This window comes from Engystomops pustulosus, unplaced genomic scaffold (genome assembly GCF_040894005.1).
Source record: "Engystomops pustulosus unplaced genomic scaffold, aEngPut4.maternal MAT_SCAFFOLD_115, whole genome shotgun sequence".
Classification (NCBI taxonomy): domain Eukaryota; kingdom Metazoa; phylum Chordata; class Amphibia; order Anura; family Leptodactylidae; genus Engystomops; species Engystomops pustulosus.
The window spans coordinates 175,873-192,536 of record NW_027284996.1 but is presented as its reverse complement, the minus strand read 5'-3'; the positions used below and the strand labels follow the sequence as shown (position 1 = coordinate 192,536).

Genomic DNA, 16,664 nt, shown 5'->3' with positions numbered 1-16,664 from the left:
ACCAACCCAGGAGAGGTGACATTCAGAAGCTTCTCTAAAGCTCTAAGCCAGCTCTCCTACAACATGAAATCACGAATGTACAGTATATATACCACTATATACCCCCCCAATGTATATGCTCTTACTTCCTGACACTAGTCTCTACACTGTACTGAAGACCCAACCACATGGAAACAGCTGGGAATCTCTTCCTCCTCCTCATACTGGATTGGTTTCCTTTGCCACGTCTCTCCAGAGATGCTCCATTGGGTTTAGGTCCGGGCTCTGGGTCAGGAATGGTCACAGAGATGTTCTGAAGTCTCTGCTGTGTATATTAGCTTGTACTTGGGGTCAAGGTCGTGTTGGAAGGTTCGGCCCAGTCTGAGGTCCAGAGCATCTGGAAAAAGTTCTCATCCAGGATCTCTCTGCACTTGGCCGCATTCATCTCTCCATCCATTACACCCAGTGGTGGTGTCCCTGCCCCCCATAGCATAATGCTGCGCCCACCATGTGTCACTGCTGGAATTGTATTTGGCAGGTGATTATCGTTTTCTCCACCGCTTAGAAATCACTAGAATATCCAATCTTCTGCTACATTCACATTGACGTGTGCCCGCCGTAACGTAGCATGACAGGTATGAGTCCCCCCCCCACCCCCCCCCCCATAGAGGAACATTGGGCACGGCCCCATATTCCAGAAAAAGATAGGACATGTCAGGGAGAGACACAATCTTTACCAAGATGGCGGCGCTCATGCTAGCACCAATCGCGGGGGTTACCGACAATGGAGAGGGCTCAGCCCGTGACCACTCTCCATTCAGCCGATGTACACATTAAAGGAAACCTATGACTTGAAGTGGCAGGTATAAGAGGGAAGTACCGAGCACCAGCTCAGGGTGAGCTCAGGGTGCGCTGGCGCTGGAGCTTATTTTTGTTAGTGTTTTAAACCGCAGTATCGTGGTTTAAAACACTTTTTAAACTTTATGGCCGAAGCTGCTTCGGCACAGGGAGGTACGCGCTCGTCACTTACCATGCGCGCGACCGTGCACGCGGCTCTCATTCACTTCCTATGTAGCCGCGCGCACAGTAAGCGCCGAGCGTGTACCTCCCTGTGCCGGCTATAAAGTTTAAAACACTAACAAAAATAAGCTCCGGCACCAGCGCACCCTGAGCTCACCCTGAGATGGTGCTCGGTACTTCCCTCTTATACCTGCCACTTCAAGTCATAGGTTTCCTTTAAGTCACACATCGGTAAGGGGTTAAATGATGTATGTTTGTTTTAGCTGTAGGTAATGGTAAAATCACCCTTAAGGTAAGTGAAGGAGTGTGCACAGTTCTTCAAATGGTTTGCATATGCAATTGGAGCATAAACTCATCTCCCATGGGAAGAACCCCTCTAACCGGAATATCTCCGCAAGGGTGGGATTTCGCCAAATGGGTCTGTAGGGTGTGATACCTTTTACTAAAATCGACCCACCGGGTAGAGCAGAAGTTTACACCATGTTCCAATTTTAACAAGGAATCGGGAAAGCAGCAGTTCATGGTCATCCTTAACACCACATGCCGGCTGCGGGTGAATGGAGAGGGCTCACGGGCTGACCCCTCTCCATAGCCAGGAGGTCTGTGCTGCATATTGCAGCAAACACTTAGCACTTCCAGAAATTTCACTCATTTCTGAACCTCACCTGAAAAGTCCGGGAGTACGATATTTTGTTTGTGTCGATGGTCAGATACTGGTGATCCCTGGCAGCTCTCAGGATTGAGTCTCGGTCCGGACTGGTCTCGGAGATGTTCCTGGTGGTAGAGGACTGGACGAGACCCTATGGGCCCTCTCTATCGCAAACAGTGGGGACACCACCTCCTGGCCCATTTTCTCTCGTAGCCAGGTTTCCATATACCAGACCGGGTCTTTGCCCTCTGATTTTTTTGGGATGCCAACCACCCATAGGTTACATTGGCCAAACCAATTTTCAAGATCGCCCGACTTTGATATAAGCGATGAAACATTGTGCGATAGTCTGAAACGCTTTGTCACCGCAGGCAGTCGATCTTCAATCTTCCACTGCATGAACCCTTTCGTTCACTTTCCTTAGATCGTGGAATAAAATCCTCTAAGACCTCCAATATGATCATGCATGGTGAGGAGCGGAGCGCACCACTACCATAAAGCAATAGTTACTGCCACATGGAGAGATGAATGCCCCCCCCCCCCGGGGTCAGGGCTTTACAGGGAGTAATTGGTTAGTAATCTCATGCTTTACCCATGCACCTTCACCAAACCCCCGGGTGGGAATACCTGGTGCTGGTGGCTCCATGGAACCTTCTTACCGGTAAGTAACTATTGTTTTCTCATTTGCCACAACTGAGAGAACAAAGAACACACCCCGGGAGGGGAAAGAGAAGAAAGAACTTTCCTACCAAAGGCCAGATCACCAGCCCCGGCCACATCCACCCTGTAGTGTCCATATAACGTGTGGAGGGGCCCACGAAGCAGCCCGGGCCCTGGTAGAGGAAGCCTTCGGAGTACTTGGGGCAGGTTGACCCAATTCCTTGTATGCTTCAAAAAATGGCAGACCTCATCCAGGCGGCCAGGTAGGAGAAGAGGCTTTAGCCCCATTGTTAGCTCCAGTAGACACAACAATAGGTTGTCTGATTCTCCTGTCCTGTCTAGATCTGCCCGTACGCCCCTTCTGACATCTGGTTTGGGCAAAGTCTTTTCCGGTTTGTCTTTGAGTTACTGCAAAAAGATGAGAGGATCCCCTCCTGGGATCGGGGGGACTTTGACACCACTTTTGGCAGAAAAGCTGGATCAGTCCTTAGGGCATCCCTGCCGGCTGCCGGCATCCCTCCCCTTCTCACGGAGGCGGCTGCCGGCATCCCTCCCCTTCTCACGGAGGCGGCTGCCGGCATCCCTCCCCTTCTCACGGAGGCGGCTGCCGGCATCCCTCCCCTTCTCACGGAGGCGGCTGCCGGCATCCCTCCCCTTCTCACGGAGGCGGCTGCCGGCATCCCTCCCCTTCTCACGGAGGCGGCTGCCGGCATCCCTCCCCTTCTCACGGAGGCGGCTGCCGGCATCCCTCCCCTTCTCACGGAGGCGGCTGCCGGCATCCCTCCCCTTCTCACGGAGGCGGCTGCCGGCATCCCTCCCCTTCTCACGGAGGCGGCTGCCGGCATCCCTCCCCTTCTCACGGAGGCGGCTGCCGGCATCCCTCCCCTTCTCACGGAGGCGGCTGCCGGCATCCCTCCCCTTCTCACGGAGGCGGCTGCCGGCATCCCTCCCCTTCTCACGGAGGCGGCTGCCGGCATCCCTCCCCTTCTCACGGAGGCGGCTGCCGGCATCCCTCCCCTTCTCACGGAGGCGGCTGCCGGCATCCCTCCCCTTCTCACGGAGGCGGCTGCCGGCATCCCTCCCCTTCTCACGGAGGCGGCTGCCGGCATCCCTCCCCTTCTCACGGAGGCGGCTGCCGGCATCCCTCCCCTTCTCACGGAGGCGGCTGCCGGCATCCCTCCCCTTCTCACGGAGGCGGCTGCCGGCATCCCTCCCCTTCTCACGGAGGCGGCTGCCGGCATCCCTCCCCTTCTCACGGAGGCGGCTGCCGGCATCCCTCCCCTTCTCACGGAGGCGGCTGCCGGCATCCCTCCCCTTCTCACGGAGGCGGCTGCCGGCATCCCTCCCCTTCTCACGGAGGCGGCTGCCGGCATCCCTCCCCTTCTCACGGAGGCGGCTGCCGGCATCCCTCCCCTTCTCACGGAGGCGGCTGCCGGCATCCCTCCCCTTCTCACGGAGGCGGCTGCCGGCATCCCTCCCCTTCTCACGGAGGCGGCTGCCGGCATCCCTCCCCTTCTCACGGAGGCGGCTGCCGGCATCCCTCCCCTTCTCACGGAGGCGGCTGCCGGCATCCCTCCCCTTCTCACGGAGGCGGCTGCCGGCATCCCTCCCCTTCTCACGGAGGCGGCTGCCGGCATCCCTCCCCTTCTCACGGAGGCGGCTGCCGGCATCCCTCCCCTTCTCACGGAGGCGGCTGCCGGCATCCCTCCCCTTCTCACGGAGGCGGCTGCCGGCATCCCTCCCCTTCTCACGGAGGCGGCTGCCGGCATCCCTCCCCTTCTCACGGAGGCGGCTGCCGGCATCCCTCCCCTTCTCACGGAGGCGGCTGCCGGCATCCCTCCCCTTCTCACGGAGGCGGCTGCCGGCATCCCTCCCCTTCTCACGGAGGCGGCTGCCGGCATCCCTCCCCTTCTCACGGAGGCGGCTGCCGGCATCCCTCCCCTTCTCACGGAGGCGGCTGCCGGCATCCCTCCCCTTCTCACGGAGGCGGCTGCCGGCATCCCTCCCCTTCTCACGGAGGCGGCTGCCGGCATCCCTACCCTTCTCACGGAGGCGGCTGCCGGCATCCCTACCCTTCTCACGGAGGCGGCTGCCGGCATCCCTACCCTTCTCACGGAGGCGGCTGCCGGCATCCCTACCCTTCTCACGGAGGCGGCTGCCGGCATCCCTACCCTTCTCACGGAGGCGGCTGCCGGCATCCCTACCCTTCTCACGGAGGCGGCTGCCGGCATCCCTACCCTTCTCACGGAGGCGGCTGCCGGCATCCCTACCCTTCTCACGGAGGCGGCTGCCGGCATCCCTACCCTTCTCACGGAGGCGGCTGCCGGCATCCCTACCCTTCTCACGGAGGCGGCTGCCGGCATCCCTACCCTTCTCACGGAGGCGGCTGCCGGCATCCCTACCCTTCTCACGGAGGCGGCTGCCGGCATCCCTACCCTTCTCACGGAGGCGGCTGCCGGCATCCCTACCCTTCTCACGGAGGCGGCTGCCGGCATCCCTCCCCTTCTCACGGAGGCGGCTGCCGGCATCCCTACCCTTCTCACGGAGGCGGCTGCCGGCATCCCTACCCTTCTCACGGAGGCGGCTGCAACCAAGAGCTACTTTCAGAGTCGACATCCTGATGGAATCCTCCTCTAATGGCTCGGTGGGGCCCCGATAGGGCCTGTAAATCTAAAGAGTGATCCCATGGAGGTGTAAGTGACCGAGCTGCAGGACAACGTCTTACTATAACCGTAAAGAACTTAATCGCCTAACCTGGACCTCCAGCTCCAAGACCTCTGTCCAGTCCTTACTGCAGGAATGACAGAACTAACAGCAGGTCCGGTTGGTCTAGATCTAACATTTGAGGAAGGTTTTCCGTATCCTAGTAAACATCCCATACATAATGTAGCACATGACTGCGTCCAGAACGTAGGATCCGCCTCTCAGCCCCCAGGCCGTTCTTTATGCTGGGCCCTGATGGAGTAGGTCCTCCATGTCGGGCCATTAGAAGGAGGTTGGCATAGTCCTCCCTGATCTTCCTCAGGGTTCGCGGTATCAGGAGAAGAGGAGGAAAAGCATAGGTCAACCCCCCCCCCCCACCACCTGGATGAACGCATCGACCTCTAATGGTCTGTCCGCGAGTCCAGAACCTCGGAACTTTCCTGTTCTCTCGGGTGGTGGACAGATCGATCATGTCCCGAAGCACTGTTGGATTCAAGGCCCTCTCTCCTCGTGGTCCTTGCCCCTGATAAGCCACCAAGGATGAGGGACAGGAGAGAAGATCTAGCCAAAACATCTGGGTCGCCACCCCCACAAGTTGTGGGGTTTTTGTGACCCCCCCCCCCCCCCGGTGGTTTACACAAGCTATAGCAGTAATGTTGTCCGAGAGGACCTTCAAGCCAGGGTCAGGGTACCCCTATACTTCATATTACAGACCTCCTCAAAGTCTTCGCTGACCCACAGTGGTATTGGAGTACCCCAGTAGCGGTTCCTGGAAATGGCCCAATCACGAGCCTCCTTTAGCCAATTTCCAAAACGCTTCTCTCTCACAAACTCAGGAACCCTGAAAAACACAGACAAGACGTCATCAGGACCAGCAAGACAACCGTGCAGGACCTCCGGAGAGATGGATCAGGGTCCAAGACACAGACCTCTGCCTGACAACAGCGAGTAATAGATTGTCCGCCCCCCAGGGTGGGGGGTCACACCATTACACACCCCCCCCCTCCCGCCCCCCAAGGGTGGGGGTCACACCATTACACCCCCCCCCTCCCGCCCCCCAAGGGTGGGGGTCACACCATTACACCCCCCCCCTCCCGCCCCCCAAGGGTGGGGGTCACACCATTACACCCCCCCCCTCCCGCCCCCCAAGGGTGGGGGTCACACCATTACACCCCCCCCTCCCGCCCCCCAAGGGTGGGGGTCACACCATTACACCCCCCCCTCCCGCCCCCCAAGGGTGGGGGTCACACCATTACACCCCCCCCCTCCCGCCCCCCAAGGGTGGGGGTCACACCATTACACCCCCCCTCCCGCCCCCCAAGGGTGGGGGTCACACCATTACACCCCCCCTCCTCCCGCACCCCAAGGGTGGGGGTCACACCATTACACCCCCCCTCCTCCCGCACCCCAAGGGTGGGGGTCACACCATTACACCCCCCCTCCTCCCGCACCCCAAGGGTGGGGGTCACACCATTACACCCCCCCTCCTCCCGCACCCCAAGGGTGGGGGTCACACCATTACCCCCCCCCCTCCCGCACCCCAAGGGTGGGGGTCACACCATTACCCCCCCCCCTCCCGCACCCCAAGGGTGGGGGTCACACCATTACACCCCCACCCCTCCCGCACCCCAAGGGTGGGGGTCACACCATTACACCCCCACCCCTCCCGCACCCAAGGGTGGGGGTCACACCATTACACCCCCCCCTCCCGCCCCCCAAGGGTGGGGGTCACACCATTACACCCCCCCCCCCCCCAAGGGTAAGGGTCACCATTGCCCCTCCCTCTTACCAGTAGCACTGGCTGTTGTTGTGCAGCAGTCTCTCCACCATGTGCTCCACTCTGACAAACCAGCTGGGGACGGCCTTGTATATGAGCGGGGTGTCCGACCTGCAGGGGGCGCACACACGTTACATGGGAAGGAGGCAGCACCACCTCCTATCTCCAGCACAGGGACCTGCCGCGGGACCACTCACCTCCAGCAGAAGGGGTAACTGTGCTTATAGCTGCTGCTGTGCACCAGACGCCCGCGCTCCTTCAGCTGCTTTATAATATTCTTATCCGCATCCTGAGAAGGGACACCGGAACATCACAGGGGGGTCAGGTATATATAGAGGTAACATAGAGATGGGGGGGTCAGGTATATATAGAGGTAACATAGAGATGGGAGGGGTCAGGTATATATAGAGGTAACTAGAGATGGGAGGGGTCAGGTATATATAGAGGTAACATAGAGATGGGGGGTCAGGTATATATAGAGGTAACATAGAGATTGGGAGGGGTAGGTATATATAGAGGTAACATAGAGATGGGGGGGTCAGGTATATATAGAGGTACATAGAGATGGGGGGGTCAGGTATATATAGAGGTAACATAGAGATGGGGGGGAAAGGTAATATAGAGTAAACATAGAGATGGGGGGTCAGGTATATATAGGTAACATAGAGATGGGGGGGTCAGGTATATATAGAGGTAACATAGAGATGGGGGGTCAGGTATATATAGAGGTAACAGATGGGGGGGGTCAGGTATATATAGAGGTAACAGATGGGGGGGTCAGGTATATATAGAGGTAACATAGAGATGGGGGGTCAGGTATATATAGAGGTAACATAGAGATGGGGGGTCAGGTGTATATATAGAGGTAACATAGAGATGGGGGGGTCAGGTGTATATATTAGGTAACAGAGATGGGAGGGGTCAGGTATATATATGAGGTAACAGATGAGGGGGGTCAGGTATATATAGAGGTAACATAGAGATGGGAGGGGTCAGGTATATATAGAGGTAACATAGAGATGGGGGGGTCAGGTATATATAGAGGTAACATAGAGATGGGAGGGGTCAGGTATATATAGAGGTAACATAGAGATGGGGGGTCAGGTATATATAGAGGTAACATAGAGATGGGGGGGTCAGGTATATATAGAGGTAACATAGAGATGGGGGGGTCAGGTATATATAGAGGTAACATAGAGATGGGGGGTCAGGTATATATAGAGGTAACATAGAGATGGGGGGGTCAGGTATATATAGAGGTAACATAGAGATGGGGGGTGGTCAGTATATAGAGGGTAACAGATGGGGGGGGTCAGGTATATATAGAGGTAACAGATGGGGTAGGTATATATAGAGTAACTAGAGATGGGGGGTCCAGGTATATATAGAGGTAACATAGAGATGGGGGGTCAGGTATATATAGAGGTAACATAGAGATGGGGGGGTCAGGTGTATATATTAGGTAACAGAGATGGGAGGGGTCAGGTATATATATGAGGTAACAGATGAGGGGGGTCAGGTATATATAGAGGTAACATAGAGATGGGGGGGTCAGGTATATATAGAGGTAACATAGAAGATGGAGGGGTCAGGTATATATAGAGGTAACATAGAGATGGGGGGGGTCAGGTATATATAGAGGTAACATAGAGATGGGGGGGGTCAGGTATATATAGAGGTAACAGAGATGGGGGGTCAGGTATATATAGAGGTAACAGAGAGATGGGGGGTCAGGTATATATGAGGTAACAGAGATGGGAGGGGTCAGTATATATGAGGTAACAGAGATGGGAGGGGTCAGGTATATATATGAGGTAACAGAGATGGGGGTCAGGTATATATAGAGGTAACATAGAGATGGGGGGGTCAGGTATATATAGAGGTAACATAGAGATGGGGGGTCAGGTATATATAGAGGTAACATAGAGATGGGGGGGTCAGGTATATATAGAGGTAACATAGAGATGGGGGGGGTCAGGTATATATAGAGGTAAGAGATGGGGGGGGTCAGGTATATATAGAGGTAAGAGATGGGGGGGGTCAGGTATATATAGAGGTAAGAGATGGGGGGGTCAGGTATATATAGAGGTAACATAGAGATGGGAGGGGTCAGGTATATATAGAGGTAACAGAGATGGGAGGGGGTCAGGTATATATAGAGGTAACACAGAGATGGGAGGGGTCAGGTATATATAGAGGTAACACAGAGATGGGGGGGGGTCAGGTATATATAGAGGTAACAGAGATGGGGGGGGGGTCAGGTATATATAGAGGTAACATAGAGATGGGAGGGGTCAGGTATATATAGAGGTAACATAGAGATGGGGGGTCAGGTATATATAGAGGTAACATAGAGATGGGGGGGGTCAGGTATATATAGAGGTAACATAGAGATGGGGGGAGGGGTCAGGTATATATAGAGGTAACATAGAGATGGGGGGTCAGGTGTATATATAGAGGTAACAGAGATGGGGGGGTCAGGTATATATAGAGGTAACATAGAGATGGGGGGTCAGGTATATATAGAGGTAACATAGAGATGGGGGGGGTCAGGTATATATAGAGGTAACATGAAGATGGGGGGTCAGGTATATATAGAGGAACAGAGATGGGGGGGGTCAGGTATATATAGAGGTAACAGAGATGGGGGGGGTCAGGTATATATAGAGGTAACAGAGATGGGGGGGTCAGGTATATATAGAGGTAACAGAGATGGGGGGGTCAGGTATATATAGAGGTAACAGAGATGGGGGGGGTCAGGTATATATAGAGGTAACAGAGATGGGAGGGGTCAGGTATATATAGAGGTAACATAGAGATGGGAGGGGTCAGGTATATATAGAGGTAACATAGAGATGGGGGGGTCAGGTATATATAGAGGTAACAGAGAGATGGGAGGGGTCAGGTATATATATGAGGTAACAGAGATGGGGGGGTCAGGTATATATAGAGGTAACATAGAGATGGGAGGGGTCAGGTATATATAGAGGAACATAGAGATGGGGGGTCAGGTATATATAGAGGTAACATAGAGATGGGAGGGGTCAGGTATATATAGAGGTAACATAGAGATGGGGGGTCCAGGTATATATAGAGGTAACATAGAGATGGGGGGTCAGGTATATATAGAGGTAACATAGAGATGGGGGGGTCAGGTATATATAGAGGTAACAGAGATGGGAGGGTCAGGTATATATAGAGGTAACATACAGATGGGGGGTCAGGTATATATAGAGGTAACAGAGATGGGGGGGTCAGGTATATATAGAGGTAACATAGAGATGGGAGGGGTCAGGTATATATAGAGGTAACATAGAGATGGGAGGGGTCAGGTATATATAGAGGTAACATAGAGATGGGGGGGGTCAGGTATATATAGAGGTAACATAGAGATGGGGGTCAGGTATATATAGAGGTAACATAGAGATGGGGGGGTCAGGTATATATAGAGGTAACATAGAGATGGGGGGGTCAGGTATATATAGAGGTAACAGAGATGGGGGGGGTCAGGTATATATTAGAGGTAACATAGAGATGGGGGGGGTCAGGTATATATAGAGGTAACATAGAGATGGGGGGTCAGGTGTATATATAGAGGTAACATAGAGATGGGGGGGTCAGGTATATATAGAGGTAACATAGAGATGGGGGGTCAGGTATATATAGGTCACATAGAGATGGGGGGGTCAGGTATATATAGAGGAACATAGAGATGGGGGGGTCAGGTATATATAGAGGTAACAGAGATGGGGGGGGTCAGGTATATATAGAGGTAACAGAGATGGGGGGGGTCAGGTATATATAGAGGTAACAGAGATGGGGGGGTCAGGTATATATAGAGGTAACAGAGATGGGGGGGGCTCAGGTATATATAGAGGTAACATAGAGATGGGAGGGGTCAGGTATATATAGAGGTAACATAGAGATGGGGGGGTCAGGTATATATAGAGGTAACATAGAGATGGGAGGGGTCAGGTATATATAGAGGTAACATAGAGATGGGGGGGTCAGGTATATATAGAGGTATAGAGATGGGAGGGGTCAGGTATATATAGAGGTAACAGAGATGGGGGGGTCAGGTATATATAGAGGTAACACAGAGATGGGGGGTCAGGTATATATAGAGGTAACACAGAGATGGGGGGGTCAGGTATATATAGAGGTAACATAGAGATGGGGGGGTCAGGTATATATAGAGGTAACAGATGGGGGGGGTCAGGTATATATAGAGGTAACATAGAGATGGGGGGGGGGTCAGGTATATATAGAGGTAACATAGAGATGGGGGGGTCAGGTATATATAGAGGTAACATAGAGATGGGGGGTCAGGTATATATAGAGGTAACAGAGATGGGGGGGGTCAGGTATATATAGAGGTAACATAGAGATGGGGGTCAGGTATATATAGAGGTAACAGAGATGGGGGGTCAGGTATATATAGAGGTAACAGAGATGGGGGGGGTCAGGTATATATAGAGGTAACAGAGATGGGGGGGGTCAGGTATATATAGAGGTAACAGATGGGGGGGTCAGGTATATATAGAGGTAACATAGAGATGGGGGGTCAGGTATATATAGAGGTAACAGAGAGATGGGGGGGTCAGGTATATATAGAGGTAACAGAGAGATGGGGGGGTCAGGTATATATAGAGGTAACAGAGATGGGGGGGTCAGGTATATATAGAGGTAACAGATGGGGGGGTCAGGTATATATAGAGGTAACAGATGGGGGGGTCAGGTATATATAGAGGTAACAGAGATGGGGGGGGTCAGGTATATATAGAGGTAACATAGAGATGGGAGGGGTCAGGTATATATAGAGGTAACAGAGATTGGAGGGGTCAGGTATATATAGAGGTAACATAGAGATGGGGGGGTCAGGTATATATAGAGGTAACAGAGATGGGGGGGTCAGGTATATATAGAGGTAACATAGAGATGGGGGGGGTCAGGTATATATAGAGGTAACTTAGAGATGGGGGGGGGGTCAGGTATATATATGAGGTAACAGAGATGGGAGGGGTCAGGTATATATATAGAGGTAACATAGAGATGGGGGGGTCAGGTATATATAGAGGTAACAGAGATGGGGGGTCAGGTATATATAGAGGTAACATAGAGATGGGGGGGGGGTCAGGTATATATATAGAGGTAACAGATGGGGGGGGGGGTCAGGTACAGGACAGGGGGGGAGGGGGGGGCTGGGGATGAGGTGCTGTAATGCACCAGTTACAGTGTAGGGGGCGCTCTGCACAGACAGGTAGCAGCGATACCTTCACATATTGGCCTCTGAAGTCCGTCACGTCGTCGGTGAAGCAGCCGGAGGAGTTGACCGGACACACGGGAACCGAATCTTTCTGGATGATCCAAAGTCCATGCAGACCCTGTAGTCGTCCTGTCAGGAAAGTGACACGAGAAGTGACCCGAGTGCAGAGGGCGAGGCCCTTCTACTGTGACCTGCCAGAGTCACGGGGGCGGAGAAAGCTCAGCATTCCATGTATACAGTCATGGGTCTGTAGGGGGCGTCTGTCCCTTCTCTGCACATCTAGAGGCTGGAGGTTCCTCCATTCTTCTCTGTACATCTAGAGGCTGGAGGTTCCTCCATTCTTCTCTGTACATCTAGAGGCTGGAGGTTCCTCCATTCTTCTCTGTACATCTAGAGGCTGGAGGTTCCCCCATTCTTCTCTGTACATCTAGAGGCTGGAGGTTCCTCCATTCTTCCTCTGTACATCTAGAGGCTGGAGGTTCCCCCATTCTTCTTTGTACATCTAGAGGCTGGAGATTCCCCCATTCTTCTTTGTACATCTAGAGGCTGGAGGTTCCTCCCATTCTTCTCTGTACATCTAGAGGCTGGAGGTTCCTCCATTCTTCTTTGTACATCTAGAGGCTGGAGGTTCCTCCATTCTTCTCTGTACATCTAGAGGCTGGAGGTTCCCCCATTCTCCTCTGTACATCTAGAGGCTGGAGGTTCCACCATTCTTCTTTGTACATCTAGAGGCTGAAGGTTCCTCCATTCTTCTCTGTACATCTAGAGGCTGGAGGTTCCCCCATTCTTCTCTGCACATCTAGAGGCTGGAGGTTCCCCCATTCTTCTTTGTACATCTAGAGGCTGGAGGTTCCCCCATTCTTCTTTGTACATCTAGAGGTTGGAGGTTCCCCCATTCTTCTCTGTACATCTAGAGGCTGGAGGTTCCTCCATTCTTCTTTGTACATCTAGAGGCTGGAGGTTCCTCCATTCTTCTCTGTACATCTAGAGGCTGGAGGTTCCCCCATTCTTCTTTGTACATCTAGAGGCCGGAGGTTCCCCCATTCTCCTCTGTACATCTAGAGGCTGGAGGTTCCTCTATTCTTCTCTGTACATCTAGAGGCTGGAGGTTCCCCATTCTTCTCTGTACATCTAGAGGCTGGAGGTTCCCCCCATTCTTCTCTGTACATCTAGAGGCTGGAGGTTCCTCCCCCATTCTTCTGTACATCTAGAGGCTGGAGGTTCCCCATTCTCTCTGTACATCTAGAGGCTGGAGGTTCCTCCTATTCTTCTCTGTACATCTAGAGGCTGGAGGTTCCCCATTCTTCTCTGTACATCTAGAGGCTGGAGGTTCCCCCATTCTTCTCTGTACATCTAGAGGCTGGAGGTTCCCCCATCTTCTTCTCTGTACATCTAGAGGCTGGAGGTTCCCCCATTCTTCTCTGTACATCTAGAGGCTGGAGGTTCCCCCATTCTTCTCTGTACATCTAGAGGCTGGAGGTTCCCCCATTCTTCTCTGTACATCTAGAGCTGGAGGTTCCCCCATTCTTCTCTGTACATCTAGAGGCTGGAGGTTCCCCCATTCTTCTCTGTACATCTAGAGGCTGGAGGTTCCCCATTCTTCTCTGTACATTCTAGAGGCTGGAGGTTCCCCAGTAATCCCGTGGTGATCCTTTTCCTCCATTCTTCTCTGTACATCTAGAGGCTGGAGGTTCCCCCATTCTTCTTTGTACATCTAGAGGCTGGAGGTTCCCCCATTCTTCTCTGTACATCTAGAGGCTGGAGGTTCCCCCATTCTTCTCTGTACATCTAGAGGCTGGAGGTTCCTCCATTCTTCTCTGTACATCTAGAGGCTGGAGGTCCTCCCCCATTCTTCTCTGTACATCTAGAGGCTGGAGGTTCCCCCATTCTTCTTTGTACATCTAGAGGCTGGAGATTCCCCCATTCTTCTTTGTACATCTAGAGGCTGGAGGTTCCTCCATTCTTCTTTGTACATCTAGAGGCTGGAGGTTCCCCATTCTTCTTTGTACATCTAGAGGCTGGAGGTTCCTCCATTCTTCTTTGTACATCTAGAGGCTGGAGGTTCCCCATTCTTCTCTGTACATCTAGAGGCTGAGGTTCCCCATTCTTCTCTGTACATCTAGAGGCTGGAGGTTCCTCCATTCTTCTCTGTACATCTAGAGGCTGGAGGTTCCTCCATTCTTCTTTGTACATCTAGAGGCTGGAGGTTCCCCCATTCTTCTTTGTACATCTAGAGGCTGGAGGTTCCTCCATTCTTCTTTGTACATCTAGAGGCTGAGGTTCCTCCATTCTTCTTTGTACATCTAGAGGCTGGAGGTCCCCCCATTCTTCTTTGTACATCTAGAGGCTGGAGGTTCCCCATTCTTCTCTGTACATCTAGAGGCTGGAGGTCCCCCATTCTTCTTTGTACATCTAGAGGCTGGAGGTTCCCCCATTCTTCTCTGTACATCTAGAGGCTGGAGGTTCCCCCATTCTTCTCTGTACATCTAGAGGCTGGAGGTTCCCCCATTCTTCTCTGTACATCTAGAGGCTGGAGGTTCCCCCATTCTTCTCTGTACATCTAGAGGCTGGAGGTTCCCCCATTCTTCTCTGTACATCTAGAGGCTGGAGGTTCCCCCATTCTTCTCTGTACATCTAGAGGCTGGAGGTTCCCCCATTCTTCTTTGTACATCTAGAGGCTGGAGATTCCCCATTCTTCTTTGTACATCTAGAGCTGGAGGTTCCTCCATTCTTCTTTGTACATCTAGAGGCTGGAGGTTCCCCCATTCTTCTTTGTACATCTAGAGGCTGGAGGTTCCTCCATTCTTCTTTGTACATCTAGAGGCTGGAGGTTCCCCCATTCTTCTCTGTACATCTAGAGGCTGGAGGTTCCCCCATTCTTCTCTGTACATCTAGAGGCTGGAGGTTCCCCCATTCTTCTCTGTACATCTAGAGGCTGGAGGTTCCTCCATTCTTCTTTGTACATCTAGAGGCTGGAGGTTCCCCATTCTTCTTTGTACATCTAGAGGCTGGAGGTTCCTCCATTCTTCTTTGTACATCTAGAGGCTGGAGTCCCCCCATTCTTCTTTGTACATCTAGAGGCTGGAGGTTCCCCCATTCTTCTCTGTATATCTAGAGGCTGGAGGTTCCCCCATTCTTCTCTGTACATCTAGAGGCTGGAGGTTCCCCCATTCTTCTTTGTACATCTAGAGGCTGGAGGTTCCCCCATTCTTCTTTGTACATCTAGAGGCTGGAGGTTCCTCCATTCTTCTTTGTACATCTAGAGGCTGGAGGTCCCCCCATTCTTCTCTGTACATCTAGAGGCTGGAGGTTCCCCCATTCTTCTTTGTACATCTAGAGGCTGGAGGTTCCTTCCATTCTTCTTTGTACATCTAGAGGCTGGAGGTTCCCCCCATTCTTCTCTGTACATCTAGAGTCTGGAGGTTCCTCCCATTCTTCTCTGTACATCTAGAGGCTGGAGGTTCCTCCATTCTTCTTTGTACATCTAGAGGCTGGAGTTCCTCCATTCTTCTCTGTACATCTAGAGGCTGGAGGTTCCCCCATTCTCCTCTGTACATCTAGAGGCTGGAGGTTCCACCATTCTTCTTTGTACATCTAGAGGCTGGAAGGTTCCTCCATTCTTCTCTGTACATCTAGAGGCTGGAGGTTCCCCCATTCTTCTCTGCACATCTAGAGGCTGGAGGTTCCCCCATTCTTCTTTGTACATCTAGAGGCTGGAGGTTCCCCCATTCTTCTTTGTACATCTAGAGGTTGGAGGTTCCCCCATTCTTCTCTGTACATCTAGAGGCTGGAGGTTCCTCCATTCTTCTTTGTACATCTAGAGGCTGGAGGTTCCTCCATTCTTCTCTGTACATCTAGAGGCTGGAGGTTCCCCCATTCTTCTTTGTACATCTAGAGGCCGGAGGTTCCCCCATTCTCCTCTGTACATCTAGAGGCTGGAGGTTCCTCTATTCTTCTCTGTACATCTAGAGGCTGGAGGTTCCCCCATTCTTCTCTGTACATCTAGAGGCTGGAGGTTCCCCCCATTCTTCTCTGTACATCTAGAGGCTGGAGGTTCCCCCATTCTTCTGTAATCTAGAGGCTGGAGGTTCCCCCATTCTTCTTTGTACATCTAGAGGCCGGAGGTTCCCCCATTCTCCTCTGTACATCTAGAGCTGGAGGTTCCTCTATTCTTCTCTGTACATCTAGAGGCTGGAGGTTCCCCCATTCTTCTCTGTACATCTAGAGGCTGGAGGTTCCCCCATTCTTCTCTGCACATCTAGAGGCTGGAGGTTCCCCATTCTTCTCTGTACATCTAGAGGCTGGAGGTTCCCCCATTCTTCTCTGTACATCTAGAGGCTGGAGGTTCCCCCATTCTTCTCTGTACATCTAGAGGCTGGAGGTTCCCCCATTCTTCTCTGTACATCTAGAGGCTGGAGGTTCCCCCATTCTTCTTTGTACATCTAGAGGCTGGAGGTTCCCCCATTCTTCTCTGTACATCTAGAGGCTGGAGGTTCCCCCATTCTTCTCTGTACATCTAGAGGCTGGAGGTTCCTCCATTCTTCTCTGTACATCTAGAGGCTGGAGGTTCCCTCCTTTCTTCTTTGTACATCTAGAGGCTGGAGATTCCC

General features: G+C 52.8%; 1 protein-coding gene across 1 annotated transcript in view; it reads right to left on the bottom strand.

The window, feature by feature from the left end:
• The window catches only part of LOC140107101 (isoleucine--tRNA ligase, cytoplasmic-like), a 61,526-nt gene that overhangs the window by 24,699 nt on the left and 20,163 nt on the right, over positions 1 to 16,664 (bottom strand). Inside the window, 5 exon segments of the mRNA XM_072131651.1 lie at positions 5,726 to 5,852; positions 6,801 to 6,899; positions 6,986 to 7,077; positions 12,062 to 12,156; positions 12,159 to 12,183. Of these exon segments, the coding sequence (XP_071987752.1) occupies positions 5,726 to 5,852; positions 6,801 to 6,899; positions 6,986 to 7,077; positions 12,062 to 12,156; positions 12,159 to 12,183 (438 nt within the window).